Below are 21,167 nucleotides of genomic sequence, written 5' to 3' on the forward strand. Positions count from 1 at the left end.
CCGCTGGTTCTGATCCGATCATTTATGTACAATATGTCCTGGAGGGGATTTTTTTCCCGAAATTGAATTTGTGACTTGATGGTATTTTTGGTATCTATGACCATGCCAGCATTTATCTGGCTCGGATTGTGTTTTATGGCCATCGAGTCCCAATGTGATTGATATGTAACATTACATGTCATTGGTTTATATTCGACTCTGATTTCGTATCATTGCTCCCGCATCTTTCCGTAACTGTTTTCAATATTACCCATATTGTAAAAACCAATGCCTTGATGTCATTAGGATGTAATTTAAACATCAATAATAATCATTTAGAATTTGATTTTGTAGCTGGAATGGGACAACCAAATGCTAAATCCATATTGTCTTAAAGAATTATATGCGTCCCAGAGTGGTAATTCTATGTTGTGTACTAAAATGTCCTGTATTTGACATGAGAACATTGCTATTATAGAACTCGGTGGAAAAAAAATATTGGGGCTGAAAAACATAACCTCATCATTCGGGAATCAACACATTATATTAGCACTAGAAGTTGTTGTTCAAAAACATGTTGTTTTGGGCCAAGCAGACTTTAATTAACCTGGATTCCATGTTTCTGCACTCTTCGAGACTTATCGTCTGGGTCACGTTAACAATCTTATCTGAGAATCCTGATGGCCAGTTTTTGTGTGATTATAAGCACAATTTGTCACAATATATTAACTTGAGTAATTACTCCTTGTCGCATTAAGACCGTGTCATTCTTCATTTCCATCCCCCCCCCCCCCAATCTTCTGAAATATCACAACAAAATATTTAAATAAATTTTTGTTTTCTGATATAATTAGGTTTGGAATTTCATTTTGGGGTGTTAGCACATGTCAATTATACTAGGGCTTTCTATGGACAACTACAAGGCTCCGAAATAATTGAGGTTTGTTTTTTATCCTGCTGTTTTGTTGAAGTTGATGGATGCAAATTATGAATCAGGAATCAAATCCACGACTTTATAATTATTGTTTGACAACTAAAAGATTGATTTTGTTTCCTGTTCAATCAAGTGCGTAGCATTATCATGTCACTCTAATTCAGCTAGTTTAACATTCATCCCTTCACTACAATGTTGTGTGAAATTATCTTTGGGGTTCCTGTACTTTTTACCATATTTAACACAAATAAGACTCCCTCCTCACATCCAGAAAGAAAAAAGGGTCAAAAGTGGTATCTTTGGGGTTCCTGTACTTTTTACCATATTTAACACAAATAAGACTCCCTCCTCACATCCAGAAAGAAAAAAGGGTCAAAAGTGGTGATGGTTAAAGGGTGGGGGGTCTTATTTGCAAACAACCCACCCAATTACATTGATATAATTAAAAAAAAAACTACCATCTTGCAGTTTTTTAATGTCTGACATTGTTGTAAGTTTTCAGTCAAACACTAGGTAAAATAAAGATGGTCTAGCTAATATTGATAATGATGATAAAGACGCAGGAATAAAATGTCATCATATATATATACAATATACTGGCAGTGGAATTATAACATATTCTAGCTGATCATGAAGGGGACTAATCTTTATTTCTACCACAATAGTCAGTGTTATTCAACTCTCAGGGTATCAAATAAATGATGCAGCTGTTGATTAACAATTTGTTTATACCACATGTGGTATATGATTAACAATTTGTTTATACCAACTGCTGTTGGATAGCGTACTTATCCTCGTTGTATTTCTATCGGCTAAAAGCGGATATAATTGTGGTAGAAACAGGTCACACGACTCTTGGTTGTTGGTTATGGAATTTATTCCACACTCGTAAGTTATTTTTTAAAAGTTACAAAAAATAACTCACTCTTGTGGAATAAATTACATATCCAACAGCCACTCGTTGTGTAACCTCTATATACATCACATTTTGCACAAAGTATACATCTCAAAAATATTTACCAAATTATTGAGGATCAAAATACAATACGAACTACTGCAAACAATGTTTTCTAATCTATTATTACAGATTATTTTGGCATAAGCTTGAATCAATGCTTTGATGGCTATATAGCCCACAGTGACATCCTACATCATTAGTTAACCTCTGTAATATTTTCTTCTTGAAATTTGAAAGTTACTTGAGGCAGATTTGGGGTCTGATACTGGAGTGTATTAAATATTTTATATGTGCATGTCCAAGTTTATGGTCTACTATTCCGTTTGCTCATGCAAATACCTGATTCTGACATTGATTTATGACCACAGGAGTCTGCTGTAAGACCAAAAGAGACCTTGAGTGTTTTCTGTCAAGTGACATTATCATGTTTATTGCTACACCTGCTGTGAATTCAGATAAAGGTCTTCCTTGAAGGTCAAGTATATGAAAGTTGTAACCATACCACATGTTTACTGGAATGTCACTTGTTAAAGCTGTCACAATCTCTTTTGGTTAGAAACAATCTACCTGGACACATTGGAACTTTTATCGCAGTGAATTAGCAATAAAACTTTTAAGCCCCTGATTGAGTTTTTTTCTTTATTACGAAGTATATCCGGCCTAAACCTCATCCATTTCATGGGATTTTGTCTACGTACTTCTGTATACCACAGTCTGCCAAAAATACTGTATGCTAATCACTAAATACTGATATTGTCACTTTAAGTATACAGCGAAACAAACTGTCTTAATAGTGATAAACAAAAGGCTCGTTCATATATCAGCCATTTTATGCCTTACCCCATTCCTACTGACCAGTGGTGCCTTAATGTTAGGTGGCGCGCGCTTTACATGTTGGCTGGTTGCGTCTGATAATTAGCTTAATGTCCTTAAAGTGAATAGTCGGGCAAAGAAAACCAGTCTAAATACGTTCATTGGCCTTCCAAAAGTTCTCACATATTAATACGACGGTCAAGTTCTGTTTAGTTTCCCAGTTCTGACCATTAAAGTAAAGAAAAGTTGAAAGCATTGAAAGCAAGGCTGCGTGGAAATGTAACCACGGTCATAGTGAGCCGGGAGGACGTTTTAGAATTTCCATACTTTAAATTAAATTCTTCGTACGCAGACAGATTTTGACGAGAGATTTTATTTTTCCATTTCATAAGAAGTTATACTGGATACATTCACACCATTTTTACCGACTTTAGCCATCCTTGCCCAACTGTTCACTTTAAATCAACATCCAGGTTCATTTAAGGATGATGGCTGCCTAGTATGTATATGTCACATGTGTCGTGTCAAATGTGTACATCTTTTGAGAGACTGCAATATATTTTTGTTCATCTTTGTGATACTTTGGAACTTTTGGTCTGTTTAGGTCATCAGGTCCAAAGAGTCAGGACTACCTATAGTCATGTTTCCTCTGCCGTCGTTCAGCTGGGCTGAAGCTTTTCACATTTTGAAATTTTGAACTTTTTCTCGAGATCTTTCAGTGCGATTTGGCTGAAACTTGCCTGAAATGATCCTGATATGGTCTTGACCAAGTGTTGATCCTGACCAAGTGTTGTTATTTTTTTGGTTGATCCAAAATCCAAGATGGCCACCAGGCACCATCTTGAAAATATAATTTTAAACTTCTTTAGTTCTACCTGTACAATTTGGATGAAATTTGCCTGAAATTATCCTGACATAATCCTGACCAAGTCGGGTTGATCCCAAATCAAAATTGGCTACCATGAGACCATATCTAATTAATTTCCTATACGACTGTTGCCAGTGTTGTCAGATGACCATTAAGGCCCTTAAGGCCTTTTACTACAGTGTTATCTCGCTGAAGTGGTCAATAGCAATCCTCTTCTGTGTTGTGAGTTTGAAGCTGACAATGGGGCCACTGTTTTCCTATGGGTATTCCACTTACACCTTCAAACCTGGCTATCATCCTTAAATGACATCATGGCTGTGAAAAGGGACATCAAACCAAATCCAGCTAAACATATTACCCACACACACACTTCTCTGATCAGACCAAGTGACAATATGATATATGGTATGACCATACAGAAATAAAGGATAAATGATTTTGTGATTGATGATAAATAATTCATTTATATTAACTCCAGCTTCATATCTGTCCCCGTATCTATCTTCTTTAATACATGCTGATGAAATATATATATCAGCAGTTCTGATCTATCCATTTATCGACATTGTTATTTGAATTAGGTTTATGTTTAAATGGCAACATATTCAATTGTTAAATGATCATGTATTGTTTTTCATTTTATAATGTCGGGTATTACTGAAAATTAATCAAATGTAAGTGATACAAAACAGAATATACATAAACAGCTGTGTTTAAATAAAACTCAATTTACCGGTATGTTGGTGGCATTTATTATGCATATCAAAAATGACATAACTCGCCTGATACCAATGATTTCAGGTAATGGTTTTGCATATATGTTGTATAATTATGCAAACTTATACTTTCCAAGGAATACAACAATTGATTGATAATTACAATAACACACGCTGTGTCTAAAATATTTTAAGCTGACGAAAAAATCACAATGTTTTACAGATACATATTGTCATGGAGTGACATACGTGTATTGTAGCTATGCTGCTTATACTTTTGCAATTGTGGTGAAATTCTACATGATGATATATGTTGGGTTAAATAATCTTATATAGGGATGAAATTACCACAGTTTTTTACTGATGAAAATAATAAGGTACAGTAGCTTGGAAAGCTATTTTGTTTTAATCTCATATGGAATATATAATACAAAATTAAGAAAAATTCACATGCATTTAAATACTGGTATTTGCAAATCTTGTATCAATATAAATATTCAAGACATTTCGTATTTACAATGGATTTTCTTCATTTCAAATTAAGTTTTATAAATCAAGTTTTGCTGATGTTTTTTTTTCCAATATGATATGCGGAATATGATATGAAATGACAACATTTCAAAATGATAAATTTTGTAAATATTTCCTATGGAAGTTTTTTCATATTAGGAATACCATCCAGCTTTGATAGAAACGGGTCTTGTTTATGTGTTCCTCCCTCCTTTGTAGAGTTCCGATCTTTTCTCCGGAGTTCCTCATCAATAGACGGTAGCTTAATCACTTTGTTTTGCTCCATTACATCTGCTTTGGTATCTTTTTCTGTACGACTAGCTAGTGGGCAGTGATTTCCTATAACCAGACTGTCATACCCTGTCACTCGGGCACTGGGAATGGTCTTAACTGCACTGTTACCTAACAGTGGATTACTGGTTAAACATTGGGGCCACATCCTTCGCTTTGTCGTTTTTTGCGAATCTTTACTGTCATAAACTTTTATAATTTCATATATTTTCCTTGGGGCATTTGGCACAACAGGGTATGTATTTTGTAACTCTTTAATCTTGCCTAGGCTACAAAAAGGATTTTTTACTGGTGGTAGTTTCTTGGGTTGTTTTAGTTTACTCAGATCAAGTCTCGGTACAACAGGTTTGACATTGCTTGGTTTTGGAGCTTCCAGTTTTGATACAACAAGAGAAAGCTCGGCTTCCATAAGGGAGATTTGCCTCCTCATCAAACGTTCTCTCTGGTCCAGTTTACCATAACACAAATTGAGCTGGTCAAACTCTCGTACTAGGCGTCGGTCCTTTATACGATAGTTATTGAGCTCCTTCTTGATAAAAGAAATCTGTTTATGACATATATTTTTTTCCTCCAGTAGATTACGATAACCTTCTTTGATGGAAACCAGGCATTGATGATCGACATCTTTTACATCCTTTAATGCATAAATATTTGTCTCAATGTCCTGAAGGATGTTGTTAGCCTCACGCAACTCATGGGTTAATTTTTCTATTTCTTTATCATGATCACTGCTATGTTGATCGAATTCTGACACAAATCTGGAAAAAAAAAACCCAGAAAATTAATAATGTTGAACTCTAAATATATATGTACCACAATTTTCATACTCACTTATCAAGAAGGAACAATTTTTAATGTTAATTTCCCACCAAAAGTTACCAACATTTTGATAATTATTATATATCATAAAGTGATTTATGCATGTATGTTTTCACCTAAACTTACATAAGACATAAAAGCAAGAGGCCTTAACGGTCATCTGATTCATGGCACAAAACAACAAAGTCACAGTATAAAGTAGTGGTTAACAATTAATATAAACAATACAAGGAACTCCTTAGTTGAATATGTAAGTTTCTAAAATAGGTAAATGTCATTTGTTGAACAAACATGGTAGCCCTTCATCCATATATGGTTGTAACCCATTCAAGAATTAAGGAGAAGTCAGATTTTAAAGCCAAATTTCAGCAAAGCTCCCATTTTGGACCTCGGTCATAATATCCCCATGGGTCTTACCTCGGTCCTTTATAAAATATGATTGTCTTCAACTAAATTTCCCCTTCTGAACCCCGCCCCTCTGTCCCCAAGGGTCAGACCAAACTCGTTTATATCAAATCTGATTGTCCTTCCCCAGTATGTCTTACACAAAATATGGATGCATTAATCCACTCAAGGGTTAAGGAGGAGTAGGCTTTTAAAGCCAATTTCATCAAAGTTGCCCCATTTGAGACCCGCTCCTCTGTCCCAAGGGGTCGGACCTAACTAGTTTGTATAATATATAATTTAATTCTTTATTTATTTAACGAGGATTACTAACAGCCCGAAGGCTACTAGATGCTCGATCTCCTCAACATATATCAAACAAAACAATATGTACAATTACACAAAAGACATACAAACGTCGCACACGCTCACACTCACACATACATACTTTAGAGAGAGAGATCTAGAGGCGGGGGAGACTGAGACAGAGAGAGAGAGGAAGGTGGGGGGGGGGGGTTGTTCAGAATATGTATAATATATGATAGTCCTTCCCTATGATGTTTTCACAAAATATGGATGAATCCACTCAAGGGTTAAGGAGGAGTAGGATTTTAAAGCTAAAACAAGTACTCATTGTAATGGACATCATTACATAATCCCCTAAACGACCTCCCCCTCCCCATCCCCACCTGCAACAAATCAAGAATGCAGTTGCACAGTGTATAAACATCTTGAAAGAAATTTTGAGGAACTTATATATTCAATGAATTGCATACGAAAATTTGAAAAACAGGAAGTTAGCCCACCGACATTCTTCCAAAATGTTTATCATGTTGATCAGCATCCCTTAATACCCCTATATACTAATTTACATTGAAATCAGATTCATAAATATCAAAAGAGGATGTTGGCCCAGGAGCCATCTTGGAATACCAAAATCTTTATGAAAATATTTGCATGTTGTTTGCCATCACTTAAAACCCATAAAACCAATTTTCATTAAGATCGGAGACCGAGACTTGAAAAACAGGAAATGGGCCAGTGGCCATCTTGGAATACCAAAATCTTTACGAAATTGTTTGCATGTTGTTCGGCATCAGTTAAAACCAGTATAGACCAATTTTCATTGAGATCGGAGACTGAAACTTGAAAACAGGAAGTGGGCCAGCGGCCATCTTGGAATACCAAAATCTTTACGAAAACGTTTGCATGTTGTTCACCATCTCTTAAAACCCTAATAGACCAAATTTCATTGAGATCGGAGACCGAAACCTGAATACAGAATTAAGAAAATTTGCCCTTTTGGGGCCCCACCCCTCAGCTCCTAGGGGTCAGACCAGGCTCATTTATATAAAATATGATTGTCCTTCCCCAATGATTGTTTCACACCAAATATGGATGAAATCCATCCAAGGATGAAGGAGGAGTAGGATTTTAAAGATAAAATTAAGAAAATTTGCCCTTTTGGGGTCCCACCCCTCAGCCCCTAGGGGTCGGACCAGGCTCATTTATATAAAATATGATTGTCCTTCCCCAATGATGTTTCATACCAAATATGGCAGTAATCCACACAAGGGTTAAGGAGGAGTAGCGTTTTAAATGTAAAAGTTTACAAACGACGCACGGCGCACAACGACGGACGAAGCATGATGACTATAGGTCATCCTGACCCTTCCAAGAACTTTCACACTACCTAATTTCTGTTTTGTTATCAAAGATGCTACGTACACCACTGACAAATGTTTTTCCAAAAATCAGATCAAATACAGATCGACTAGGTAAGTATTTTCATTCAGTTACAAAACTTACTTACATCATTACCACCCTTAAAGTTCCTCCCAAAACACTCTATGACCTACATGGAATGAAGTACTGATTGCGCATGCACCAAAAGCGATATATATTATTTTCAGTCTTAACTAGACATATATATATAGACACGATTAAACATCAGTTATTGTTCAAATAATGAGCATCATTTATGTTCAGTTGATGGTGGCGCATCTTTAATATTGAAGTCATCATACATGTTAGTCTGTCTATTTGAATAATCTTCAAAGCTTAATTCACCAAACCAAATGGTTTTCATTAAATTACCCATGGAAATATTTAAAATACCATGTCAAACTTTTAGCCCAGTTGTGTATAAAGTTAACATTAAATGGATTTTATATGTGTATTTCCATACTTTTTTTCTAATTTCTTGTCCCAGACATTTTGAATGTCCTGAAGAGGTTGGCGAATGGATTTGTCCGAAAGTTTATCTATTGTGATCTGAACGGGTAAGTCATTCCTCCCAATCTCTTCTTTACTCTGTTGTGTGTGGTCGGAAACCACTCTAGGGTCTTCTGTTGGGTCAATAATGAGAGTGGTCTTCCCGGTGCCATTGACAGGGGATCCTTGTTTTGTACTAATCATACTTGTTGAAAATCTGGTACCAGATACAACCATATCTGTAATGGAAACAAATTTATGTAAATTTCATATACAAGTCTGTGATGGAAACAAATTTATATAAAATTCATATACAAGTCTGTGATGGAAACAAATTTATATAAAATTCATATACAAGTCTGTGATGGAAACAAATTTATGTAAAATTCATATACAAGTCTGTGATGGAAACAAATTTATGTAAAATTCATATACAAGTCTGTGATGGAAACAAATTTATGTAAAATTCATATACAAGTCTAAAATGGAAACAAATTTATGTAAAATTCATATACAAGTCTAAAATGGAAACAAATTTATGTATAATTAATATACAAGTCTAAAATGGAAACAAATTTATGTAAAATTCATATACAAGTCTAAAATGGAAACAAATTTATATAAAATTCATATACAAGTCTGTGATGGAAACAAATTAGATCCAAAATCCCAGCAAATGATTTACCCATAGAAGGTCATGAATCAAATACTCTAAACATGAAGGAATGAGGGTTATTTAAAGTACCACATTTGTCAAAATGATTGACTGTGATCCCTATAGGCTATGATCTAGATGTACCTTTGTGGTCAAATATGCAGAACACTTTGCAATAAACAAAGGACCCAGAGACATGATTATAAGCTGTTATGATGAGGATGTTGGGCCTACAAGTTACTACCATTTTGACTGAGCTTCCTTTGAATGAACGCAGTGTTGGACTTTCTCTTTATGTTCTCTTGACTCTTTTGGTGTTGTAAGTAAGGTGTTGTTCTTCCTTTACACGGACTCTTCCTATCGTATTGTATTGGTAAACCATCAACTTTAAACACTGCAACAGAATAATTCTGTGAATAACAATAAAACACTAGCAGTAGTAGGTGTTTCTAGACCTTCCATTCATAAAAATAAAGAATTATTTCCCCTTAAGCCAAGTAAGCTTTAGACCAAATTACAACAAACTCCCTTCATTCCTACAAAAGAAGTAGGATTTTGAAGAATTTGCTATATTTCCCCTTATTGGGCCCCGCTCGTCTGAACCCTGAGAGAACAGGCCCACCGTTTACACAAAATTGGTTTCCCTGAAGCTTTAAACCATATTAGCACAAAATCCCTTCATTCCTACAAAATACAGAATTTAAAGAATTTGCTATATTTTCCCTATTAGGCCCCACCCTCAGGCCCACTGTTTATACAAAATTGGTTCCCTTCACCCAAGGAAGCTTCAAACCCAATTTGGTCAAAATCCATTAAGTGATTCATTAATAGTAGGGATTTTAATGAAAAGTTAATTGACGATGGATGGACGACGGACGCTGTGCCATGACATAAGCTCACCAGTCCTTTGGGCCAGGTAAGCTAAAAATATTATTCAGTTTCCAATCCATATTAAATATAATATATATAATTTTTGTAGAAGTTGTAAAATGTGTAAACACAAGAACTTGTTTGATTAATGGTGATGAGGACTTACTTTCAAAGTGAACTTACCAACATAGACGTCCTTCCCATTACAAAAAAAATCATCATTCTGAAAAGGGAAGACTTGAGGCGAGTTCCGGCATTTTATGTCATCGTATAATGATTTGTCTAAAATAAAAAAAAATAAAAACAACAATTAACGTCCTATTAACAGCTATGGTCATGAAAGGACGGTTGCTTAATCACACAAATAATAGTTCATTATACAGACATGACATAAGGAAGATGTAAAACTGAAAAGTATGAGAAGGATTAAAAATTTTCGGAAATAAATGGCGCCACCAAATAATTTTAATCTTAAAAGTCAGAGGATACTGGAACATTGAACCACTCAGACTTGTTTCCCCACTTGCCTTAGAATGAGGGGTGAACCAAAAGTCGTGTCATTTGGCCTTTATTTCGTGAAAATTGTGCCCTGTATTCTCAAAACCGCCTCTGGTTGATAGCAATTAATCATATGCACAACAATGATAAACATCTTGTTTAAACCTGACTGATCTTGCTTTATAGTCAATGCGACATCGTTTTTTGTAGGACTTACAGCTACCACTGTTGCAGATATGATCTGAGGGTTTAATCCCATTGGTGTCTTTTCGCGAGCATCGGTGATGTATATCAGTATAGTCACAGTGGCATGACTGTTAAGCATACAACAACATCTGATTAAAGTGCAATGCTAGCAACATTTGAAATAAGTTACCATATGTTGCTAAAAGATATATGTCTGTTAATAGTATATCTGACAATTGTTGTACTAGATATACTAGAACATTTCTAAAGAATATAGTAAGAGAAGCTTAAGCTCGTGTGTACATAGCTCCTGAAGGTCATAATTCTGAGATATCTATATATATTCATTAGATTGTCAGCACGGTAATTTTGAGTGTGAGAGGCTTCACTTATTTTCTCGCCATCACGAGATTCAGATATAGTGTATGTATATTCACAAAAAAACACCCTTTGATCATTAATTGTGAGGCCAGCCTGAGAAATGCAGGTCCTATGAGTTTATAGGCAAGCTCTGAAACGCGGAATCTGAGAAACAACATTAACATAAGTTCAGACCCAAACTGTGACCGCTATGACAAGACAACTATACTCTTTAACTGCATGCGGGCAATCAACTCAACCAAACACAAGTCACCTAATGTCCATGATATTAATATGAGTTACATAAGACACTCTGGGTGGATTTGTGCTGCAATCTGCGTGCAAATTAAGCTAGAAAGATTAATTTTCTCAAATACCGTGGTATACAAATGTCTCGCTGTTAAAAAATGTATATGATATAGAGAATAACTAAATCTAAAGGATGCCTAAAAAATGCCAAGGTCGCTGATGTAACGCAAGATATACTATATTATAAATCAGGGTTTTTATAGGGCATAGGCGCGACATACTGTACCGTAGATCAATCAAGTATAAAGAATGGACTGTTGTTTATCGTTTTCAGAGTGAGGTGAAATTCGGGTATAGAGAGACAGGACTGTCTTCATAAGGCGCGCCGCTAGCCGTCCAAGTCCCTCTAATAACTATTTCAATTCAAGATGCCCAATTGTGGTAAAACCTGGGCATATATACAGGACCATCTGCTTTAGATACACATAATAATTTTATTCTGTATTGAATGTAGGCCTTTGTAAACTTAAAAGATGCTTCCACCGAACGATCAGGGAGACGAAATATAGGCATTCATCATTATTAAGAGAACACAATGAATTGTGTTGCTTCGTAATTTTGATTTCCTGATGTCCTTATTACTAAATAATAATAACAAGAAAGTTAACACTTATTTTAGTACTCGTTGGTGCGATGCACTATCATGTTACTATCATTCCATGATTGGATTTAGTGCATACAGATTTTTTTCGCGGGGGGTTGCTGAGGGTTATTTATGTTTTGTATTTTCATACTTGTAAGAAAATTTAGATAGCTTCAACTTTTCAATGGTTGGGAATGGTTCTTGTTTTTTAAAGTAAGTAACATGTTTTGATAAGCTGAATGATAAAATAGTGAATTAGTGTTCATAGTGCTCACCTGTTATTTTGTAGTGAAATATATATCACACAACTTCGTTCATGCCCAATCTTGCGTGTTTTACGGGAAGCATCTGTTAAAGTATTATTACGAGGCATACCTGCTACAGTAACATTGAAAATTCTCAATATCCTATTCAAATAGAGGTGAGTTTTCAGACCCCAAAGATTTCAACCTCATCCCCCTCTTCCTTAGAGGAGAACTAAAGTTGTCATAAATACAGCTCAGACTCTACGTCTCTACGCTACACTGATAAAAGTTTGCGGGGACGGGGACATACTCTATGGTATGAATGGCGTTTTTGCTGAGTCTCTAGAAGTGGGTTTGACATAGAGACTCTGCGAGTGTACGTAAATGGACATTGAATGGTATTGTGCGGTGTGTTTCTTTCCCTGTCAATTCTGTTTAATTATATGGACAGACAAGGCTATCGACAATCAAGTTCGGATTGACAATCAATACCTACTAAATAACTGTATAATGCCACTCACAGCTTGGTGATACAACATGCACGGGTCACACCGTTTAATAAGTAAATCTTGTAGGCAGTCTCAGAAATGCAATGTGTATACTGTGGAGTGAAGACGGGTTACACACATGTATTTCACTATTTTAAATGTCACATTTCAGACGTAAAATTATTAATACTATAAGAATCACTAATTCAATATAGATAATATAGCACATATTTATCTGAAACTACGTGATGCTAATATAACAGCGATCCATTTAAGTTTTGTTCATTTAAATGGCAAAATTCTACTCTTACCATTTGCCTAAAGAAGAATTTATAGCAGTAAATCGTTACCCTTATTTCAAATTCACCTGATATTCCATGCCAGTTGGAACGAGGTACTTCCTACGTCTCTGTTTCGTAAAACACTACCGCAAAAAAATTACGAACACATTTTTGTGATAAAGCTGATTATCGTATTTCGTTAAGTTATTTGCGTATCGTGTGTGCGGTTAATAGTTAACGAACGTTCTTAGTATCAAGATTTTAGTTACGCTTTATTAACAGCTAGTGTGTGTAAACGATAACCCTCGCGCAAGAATGCTGTAGTATACATGGAACTGATACCACAGATAGGACCTGGCACGATTTTTTTTGAAACTAACTGCAGTATACATACTATAATATTATAGATCGCATTATATATATATGTATACTGACATGATGGTTAAAAAAATTTCCGTGCCAGGTCCCTGTGCCCTGTACTGGGAAAAAAATGTCCCCGGCTTTATTTAATTCTGTTCAACACCAACTTGTACAGGCGGTATGTCAGACCAGGACTGTCCCAGTCGAAATCTGAAAGCTCATCGTATCTATACGGGTAGTTGTACGCTCCTCCCTGTTGCTCTCCGTCTCTCGTTGCACACAGTTGATAATATAAACACACGGTGTTGGTATGTGGCACCGGTCCTACATTGAAAAAACAATGCGTGTGGATACATATAAACTGTACATTTGTCTTGAAGAATGCGATCGCGCGCTACCAAATTTTCTCCGGAAGTATCCTGTCATTTATGACGTCATAATATCTATGTTAGGGGGCGCCGATGGGGAATTTAACATACCCTCATGAGCATCAGAGAGAAACAGACTAGGAGACAAAGTTTTAACAGTTTTAAACAATGAAAATTAACAGCCCCCTGAAACAATTCAAAACATCAAAATTACTACTCAAATGTGGATACTCTAACCACTACCAAAAAACTTGAATTGGAAAACCTCATTTCTAGAGAAAAACCTGGAATCATATGCCTGACTGAAATCTTCCCAAAGTTTACAACGTTACCTATCGACACAGCTTTGTACAACATTTGACGGGTACACGTCATACCTCGGTAAGTAGTGAATCGCCAGGGGGGGGAAACCATTATTTATATTACCAATAATCTCGGGCGAATGCAGAACAAATTAAGGTAATACCATTGTCCTAGATTATGCTCAAATACGAGATCAAGCTACAAAACAGCAGAACATCCCCTTCATATATGTTGTATTTATAGGAGGCCCGAATAGCACTCTGTAGGGAATAACAACATGCTTCTGAACAGAATTATTGATGGGATAGACATAACAATCATATAAAACCAACCCATCATATATTGGCTGGTTAGGTGATTATTAATTATAAAGAATAAAATTAATTGGGAACTTTCAATATCAATGGCAGAGTCCGAACAACCCCGCAAGGGGGGTGGGAGAAAATTTCATTGAAACTATTAGGAACAAATTCCCTGCATCAACATTTAAGGACATACCAACATTAAAGACTTTCGGGAAAAAAAACCCAAATCCCATCTCTACTAGACTTGAAATATTTCACAAGAAATTTGAAGAGGAAATCAGGCGGCACCGTTGCCGTACGGTCCTGGGATATGGAACCATGCCATGCCTGTGGGTGTGCAGGGGTAGGCTGCAGGGTTTATGCAGGGGGCCGGAGGCGGACAGCACCTGCTCAGGGTCCAGGGGCGTAAGCCCCCTGGTAGGGGGTATGAGGGCGGCTGAATGCCCCGCGCCCCCCGCCCCCCAGAGAATAAAGCTCGACCGCAGAAGCTGACGGAATTTGTTACAAATGTAGTCCACTTAACCTTCCATTTAACTTCGTTCTTTGGGTGAGGTTTTTAACGTGATATACCACATATCGGCTTAAATCGAAGGTAACGCGATATTTAGGTGATATTAACCATGGCAAAACTATATACATAACATTTGGTATACAATACCTAGACTAACCTCGTGACAAAAGTGCTCGAACATAAAAAAGACACGGGATTTTTGGCCCCCCCGCCGTCGTTAAATATTAAATTAGTTCGTTTATAATTGGGAGAATTTTGTGTTAATTTTAAAACTGATGAAAAAAAACCTTATGGAAGAAATATTTCAAAAACAAAATTAAAATTAAGTTTACGTGTTGTGTTTGTTTATGACATGCGAAGTCAAAGACCACTTTCACAAAAGTTCAAAATGGTTGAAATTGCGTTCGGAAGAAGGGACCAAGTCCCTCGACCATCCTCAAGTAGATAAAATGTATATATAGAATTAGTGTAATGAATAGTACCTATTGGTTCACCTGTGATTCTGTTCTATTTCTAACAATTACAACAACAAATATTCTTTTCTAAATCATATTCGACAAAAAAAAAAGTCAACTAATTTCGTGACACCCGGAAATCACGGATTAACACGCGTTTTTTAACGGGGCGGAAAGTGAACCAAAATTGATCAATTCACTTTTTCGTTACTAAGGCCAAGAACATGTTGCAATTGCTTTAAGTTGTTTTTGCTATCATTTTTATAAGATAATTATATGTTTTTAGAATATTTCTAACTTTTTCATGCGATGTTGTTTATTTTGGTATTCGTAAAATGTTTCCCGATTCAAAATCCACAATTGCTTGAAGGATTTTGGTGAAGAAGTCTTCTTCTTTAGTTTAAGTCTAATATTGTCTTCGACAAAAATTCAAACATCATTTAAAACTTGCGTTAACAGGAATTAGGATAGCAACTATTCTAAGAAAATTCTCCCGCAATGGCCAATCATCTAAGTCTTTTCAAATGTAGCAACAAAGTATAATGTTTGGCATACAGTTTGGGGAATGATCCATATGTCTTCATTAAAGAAATTTTATTATTCGGCCAGCGTTACGCGTAGTTCAAATGTTGAGTTTTTTCTGGGGGGGGGGGGACTGTATTCAAAAAATGTAATCAGATTATTTTTGGCATTGCTTTGAGCAATGCCAAGGCATGCTCGGGCGCTACCGCCCACGGAGAAATGATAGAAGTACATCGGTACCTTGACTAGTATTGGCAAAAGTCGACCATGGAGGTATTATCTTATTTAATATGAGCTTTTGCTACAACAAAGTCCTGGTAAAGCAACAACAGGCAATCAACGTGGAGGAGACTAATGTTTTCCAGAGAGGTCGGATAATAAGATGCTATCTAGGCATGATTTGGTTCACCACTGGGACTGTGACTCATTCCCTAAACTATAGTGATGGGCATTGCGTAACACATGTTCCCCGTCCTGTGGTCTGTTTCATTCGTCCAAAACCGTAAGATCGAAAAACACATATACCAGTGGAGTAGGGTACCAAACACTCCAGACGACCACGCACTATCCATGTTAAAAGTGCCTAGGTAGCTTCGTTGCAGCAATAGACATGGTGAAAAGACGTAAATGGTACAACAAAACCGTGTTTGTGAATAGTAGGGCAAAGAAACACCAGTATACAATGCGTTCATCGATGTGTCCTCTCCGCGACACTCAAACGTTCGCGCATCTTAATAATAACGATACGGTCCAAGTTCTGCTATAGTATCCCAGTTTTGACCATTTACAAGAACATTGACAAAGTTGGCGGTTGATAATATAGCATTGAAAGCGGAGCCTTGCGTTTGGACTGTAAACCAACGTACATCAAGTTGTAGCAGCCGGTGACAAAAGGACACCTTAATAGAATATTCACTTAACGTTTTAACAGGTATTTCTTCTTCTTCGGTCGCATGACAGATTTTTGACGAGGAGATTATTATTTTGTGGGCCACTTATAAGATTGAAATTATACCTGGATTCAGTTCACCACATTTTTTACGCCGACTTGACGCCCCATCCCTTGCCCGGATTCGCCCCGAACTGATTCACTTTTATCTACCCAAGATCTACTGAGAACTTCCATAGCTTTCAAGCAGGCCCGTAATCAATATGCAACGAAAATCATCCATGTAGAAAATCAAAATATAAGTATGAAGAGGATTTATCTCTGAAAATCAAAACAATCCTAAAACTTTTTTGGTCCCGAGTCCGATCCAAAACCAAGACTAAATCAACGGCAGGGGGGTTTATCGAAGCCGGAAAACGGAACAATTACAACAAATAACGAAGAAACTGCGAATGTCCTAAACAACTTTCTTTGCCAGTGTCTTCGTTAATGACGAGGATCTCAACCATTGCCAGTGGTAATTCCAAGACAAGTCAACAGCTTATTGACGGATATCTACATAAGCGAAGAAACTGTCCTAAAAGCAATTTAAATTTTTGGTTTGGTTTGTTTATTTTTTACGTCCTATTAACAGCCAGGGTCATGTAAAAGGGATGGACGTGCACAGGTTTGTTGGTCTCAGAGGAGAAAGCCGGAAGTAACCCGGAGGAAAAAAAAACAACCGAACCAGCGCGATCAGTACCTGCAACAGCAACTGCCCCACATGGGATTTCGCAACCCCAGCTATAACGAGGGGGTGGTGGGCTTGTGGTAAATATGTCCGGCCGACTATCTTAACCATCCTACGGCCACCGCACTGGCCCAAGCAATTAAAGAAATTACACCAATTAACTCTCAGGTCCGGAACAGATAACATCTATACACCCATATAAATTCATTTGTGTGATAAAACCTGATGTTGTCATCACTCATAAAATACCTCTATCCTTAATTTACAGGAAAGCCACTCGATGTATAATCAATATTACCAAAAGATGGAAAGAGCACAATAGTAACACTCAATTTTTCCAAAAAGGAGACAAAAAAAGGTAGCCAATGATTACAGGCCCATCAGCCCCTAACCTCAGTACCATCAAAAATTATGCAACGAATAATCAGAGATATTCTTCTTGAGCATATGGACAACAATAATCTCTTTACTCCACACCAGCATGGGTTTAGGCCAGGAAGATCTTGCATTTCACAATTATTAGAAACACTTGAAGATTGGTATAGTGGACTAGACTCAGGAAGTAACATCGACGTGATATATTTAGACTTTAGTAAAGCGTTTGACAAGGTTTCACACAGATTTCTTATCCACAAATTGAGAAGCTACAGTATTGGAAGAAAAATTCTAAGTTGGATAACTGCATTCCTGGCCAACAACGTTCAAAGTGTCACAGTTAATGGTCAACTATCAACAGAACTACCCGTCACCAGTGGCGTACCACAAGGGAGTGTGCTGGGGCCAATCCTATTCCCAATTTACGTTAACGATATGCCAGATATGCTGGACTGTACAATAAAGCTATTTGCAGATGACACTAAACTATCAGCAAAAATCACATCAGATGATATGTTAATAACAACCCCCCCTCGCGCGCCCCGCACCCACAGGAGATAATTGATATACTTTTTTTTTTCATATATCATTACACATAATCCGTGTACGCATTTATAGACAGTAGCGTCTCTAACAGGAAATTAATGAATAAGACAATTAGCGTGCGAGTTGGGGGGTCCGGGGTATCCAATGGAAAAATATTGCGACTTAGAATGACTGAGATGAGTTTTACGATGTATTTTGATGATTTTGCGAGCGCCGAAGGCGGGATTTTTTTGTGTTTGGGGGGTGTCTTGGGTTTTCCCCCCGGGAAAAAAAATCATGATTTAGAATGGCTGAAATGAGTTCTACGATGTATTTTGATGATTTTGCGAGCGCCGAAGGCTTGAGATTTCGCTGTTTTTTTTATCTTTGGTTTTCCCCTCGGGGAAAAAATTCACGATTCAGAATAGCTGAGATGAGTTTTACGATGCGTTTTGTTGAAATTGCGAGCGCCAAAGGCGCGAGATTTTGAAGACTGGGGGGGTCCGGGGGTCTCCTTTGGAACAAAAAAATACGATTTAGAATGGCTGAAATGAGTTAATGTGAATAGTCGGGCAAAGAAAACCAGTCTAAATGCGTTCATTGGCCTTCCAAAAGTTCTCACATATTAATACGACGGTCAAGTTCTGCTTAGTTTCCCAGTTCTGACCATTAAAGTAAAGAAGAGTTGAAAGCATTGAAAGCGAGGCTGCGTGGAAATGTAACCACGGACATAGTGAGCCGGGAGGACGTTTTAGAATTTCCATACTTTAAATTAATTTCTTCGTACGCAGACAGATTTTGACGAGAGATTTTATTTTTCCATTTCATAAGAAATTATACTGGATACATTCACACCATTTTTACCGACTTTAGCCATCCTTGCCCGACTGTTCACTTTAAATTTACGATGTATTTTGTTGATTTTATAGGGTAATTTTTCGATGCAAAGTTAACTGCATTTACTTCACTCAGCAAAAAGACATATTTGCCCCCCCCCCCGGTCTTCGGGAATACGGGGAAAAGACATGTCCCTCCCCCCTCCCCCTCCGCGCTTCCTATGCCCCTGATTTTCACGGTGTTTGTCATTATGGGTCTCATATCGTCTTAATGACGGCACTTTGTATATATGTGTAGGATGATTTTGAAAGGAAAATTATCGCTCTTTTCAACGGTATTTACCGTTTTTATGAAGATGTGCAAGAAATGCGTTTTTATTGCCACTATTTAAAAAGGTAGGCAGGTTAGAAATTTGGAGTCTTTGAGTTTCCATCCTTCTCGTATATAGTACAATGTAGAGTATGATTTTATCGGTTTTTTATATCTAGAACTCTAAGACGTCTAAAAATGGTCTAAGGGTACTTTTGTGGGTCCATGATTATATAATCTGTAACTAATTCTCAGATCCCTGTGATAAAAGCAGCCGTTTGAAAAAGGGCAATCAAATAAATACACAGGGGCACGTACACATTTTGTTTTTATGAAACATGTAAGGACATATATATAGATCAATCCAGATGTTACAAACTATACGCGCTACTCACCCTACGTTTAACCTCAAAGTAATTTCAATAGAAACAATTTAAACTAAAAAGTATCAATTATGACACCATGAAGCACATATTCAAAATCGACAAAAATCATCATCGAGAAATATTGAACATTTTGATTTGAAATGTTGATTTAAGCATATACATTACATACAAAACAAAGAACGATAACTCTATATGTATAAGTAAAATACAGAGGATGATAATTAAACATAAATGTAGTGTTATAAACTACCGCTTTAACAGTAAAATGATCGAAAAGAAAGACTTTTGCTATATTAATTTATAAAATTTCAAATAAGACGTGAAATATTGTGTCTGTGTTTATCATGTTAAGCAACTTTACAACATTCTATCAATCACTTTCTGCGATATCTGTTTACCATAAATCAAAGCATAAACGAAGAATATACTCAAATGGAAACATCCATACAACATATTACATTAATTCACTTAATTCAAATTTCTACCCCACCTACATGTAGCACGTCTTGGAAAGAGTGATTATTTTCCTTTTAAAATCATCTCACACATCTATACAAAGTACCACAGTACCACAACTGTTCTTAAATAACTCGATATAATTATTATGACTCTATATATGCAGTTTGGTAACCAGTAGTAAATATTTAAACTGGACCCAGTTATGTATTCATATGACCTTTCAACCTCGTATGCTAATGACATTTTGGACTTGGGTAGCTACACATAATATATTGGCATAATTTGAAGATGTTTTCTCTGAATTCTCCAGTTGTATATAAGTGTTGGCAATGAGTGATACGTTTTAAAACGAAAGATAAACAGTCGTTATAGTTTGTAACATGTATTTTTTTAGGAATAAACGTGTTTTAATCGCTTAAAATGAAGTGGATGCCATAAGTCACGTGACCTAGTTGCCAACTGTAAATGCCCGATATCATTTGCCGTTTCGGCACACTAATTGTCAACTAACGCGTGGTAATTAGGACGACGAAGGGAAACATAATACAACCTGCATTATGGAAATTAAGTTAACGCTTTGTTTATTTTAATAAAGTTGTCCTGAAGATGATTACTTAATAACGTTCGCCACTCTACAAATTATAAATTTTTGTTAAAATATTTCCGTTTTAGCTAGCCTCTGGTTTTACAGCTACGGGTAGAAAATCCCTATCCTTCACATCCCAGTCATCATAATACCACACGTACCATCGGGCCATGAATACATAATACGGTGCAGTTATATGTAGCAATGGTTTTGATATTTCATCGGAGGGTAATCAGGTCAGCATACTAAGTAACAAAACAAGTTTTGGCCGACGAATTTTGATGCG

At 36.5% G+C, this 21,167-nt stretch overlaps 2 protein-coding genes across 2 annotated transcripts in view; one reads left to right on the plus strand and one right to left on the minus strand.

The window, feature by feature from the left end:
- Positions 1–21,167, plus strand: part of LOC138318926 (agrin-like) — a 177,008-nt gene that overhangs the window by 53,224 nt on the left and 102,617 nt on the right. The gene's annotated exons all lie outside the window — the stretch shown is intronic.
- On the minus strand, positions 4,274–10,406 carry LOC138318915 (uncharacterized). Its single transcript, XM_069261733.1, has 4 exons — positions 10,195–10,406; positions 9,386–9,535; positions 8,461–8,725; positions 4,274–5,827 (listed from the first exon to the last, which is right to left on the minus strand). The coding sequence occupies exons 3-4, from the start codon at positions 8,721–8,723 to the stop codon at positions 4,915–4,917; spliced, it is 1,176 nt and encodes a 391-aa protein (XP_069117834.1). The 5' UTR covers positions 8,724–8,725; positions 9,386–9,535; positions 10,195–10,406; the 3' UTR covers positions 4,274–4,914.

This window comes from Argopecten irradians, chromosome 1 (genome assembly GCF_041381155.1).
Source record: "Argopecten irradians isolate NY chromosome 1, Ai_NY, whole genome shotgun sequence".
NCBI lineage: Eukaryota > Metazoa > Mollusca > Bivalvia > Pectinida > Pectinidae > Argopecten > Argopecten irradians.

What these genes read in the sequence shown, in the direction of transcription:
- LOC138318915 (XM_069261733.1), bottom strand. Translation starts at nt 8,723, where the DNA reads ATGGTTGTATCTGGTACCAGATTTTCAACAAGTATGATTAGTACAAAA. An exon ending in GACAAGAAATTAGAAAAAAA is followed by an intron (nt 5,828 to 8,460) that starts GTATGGAAATAC and finishes TTTTTTTTCCAG; the next exon opens with ATTTGTGTCAGAATTCGATC.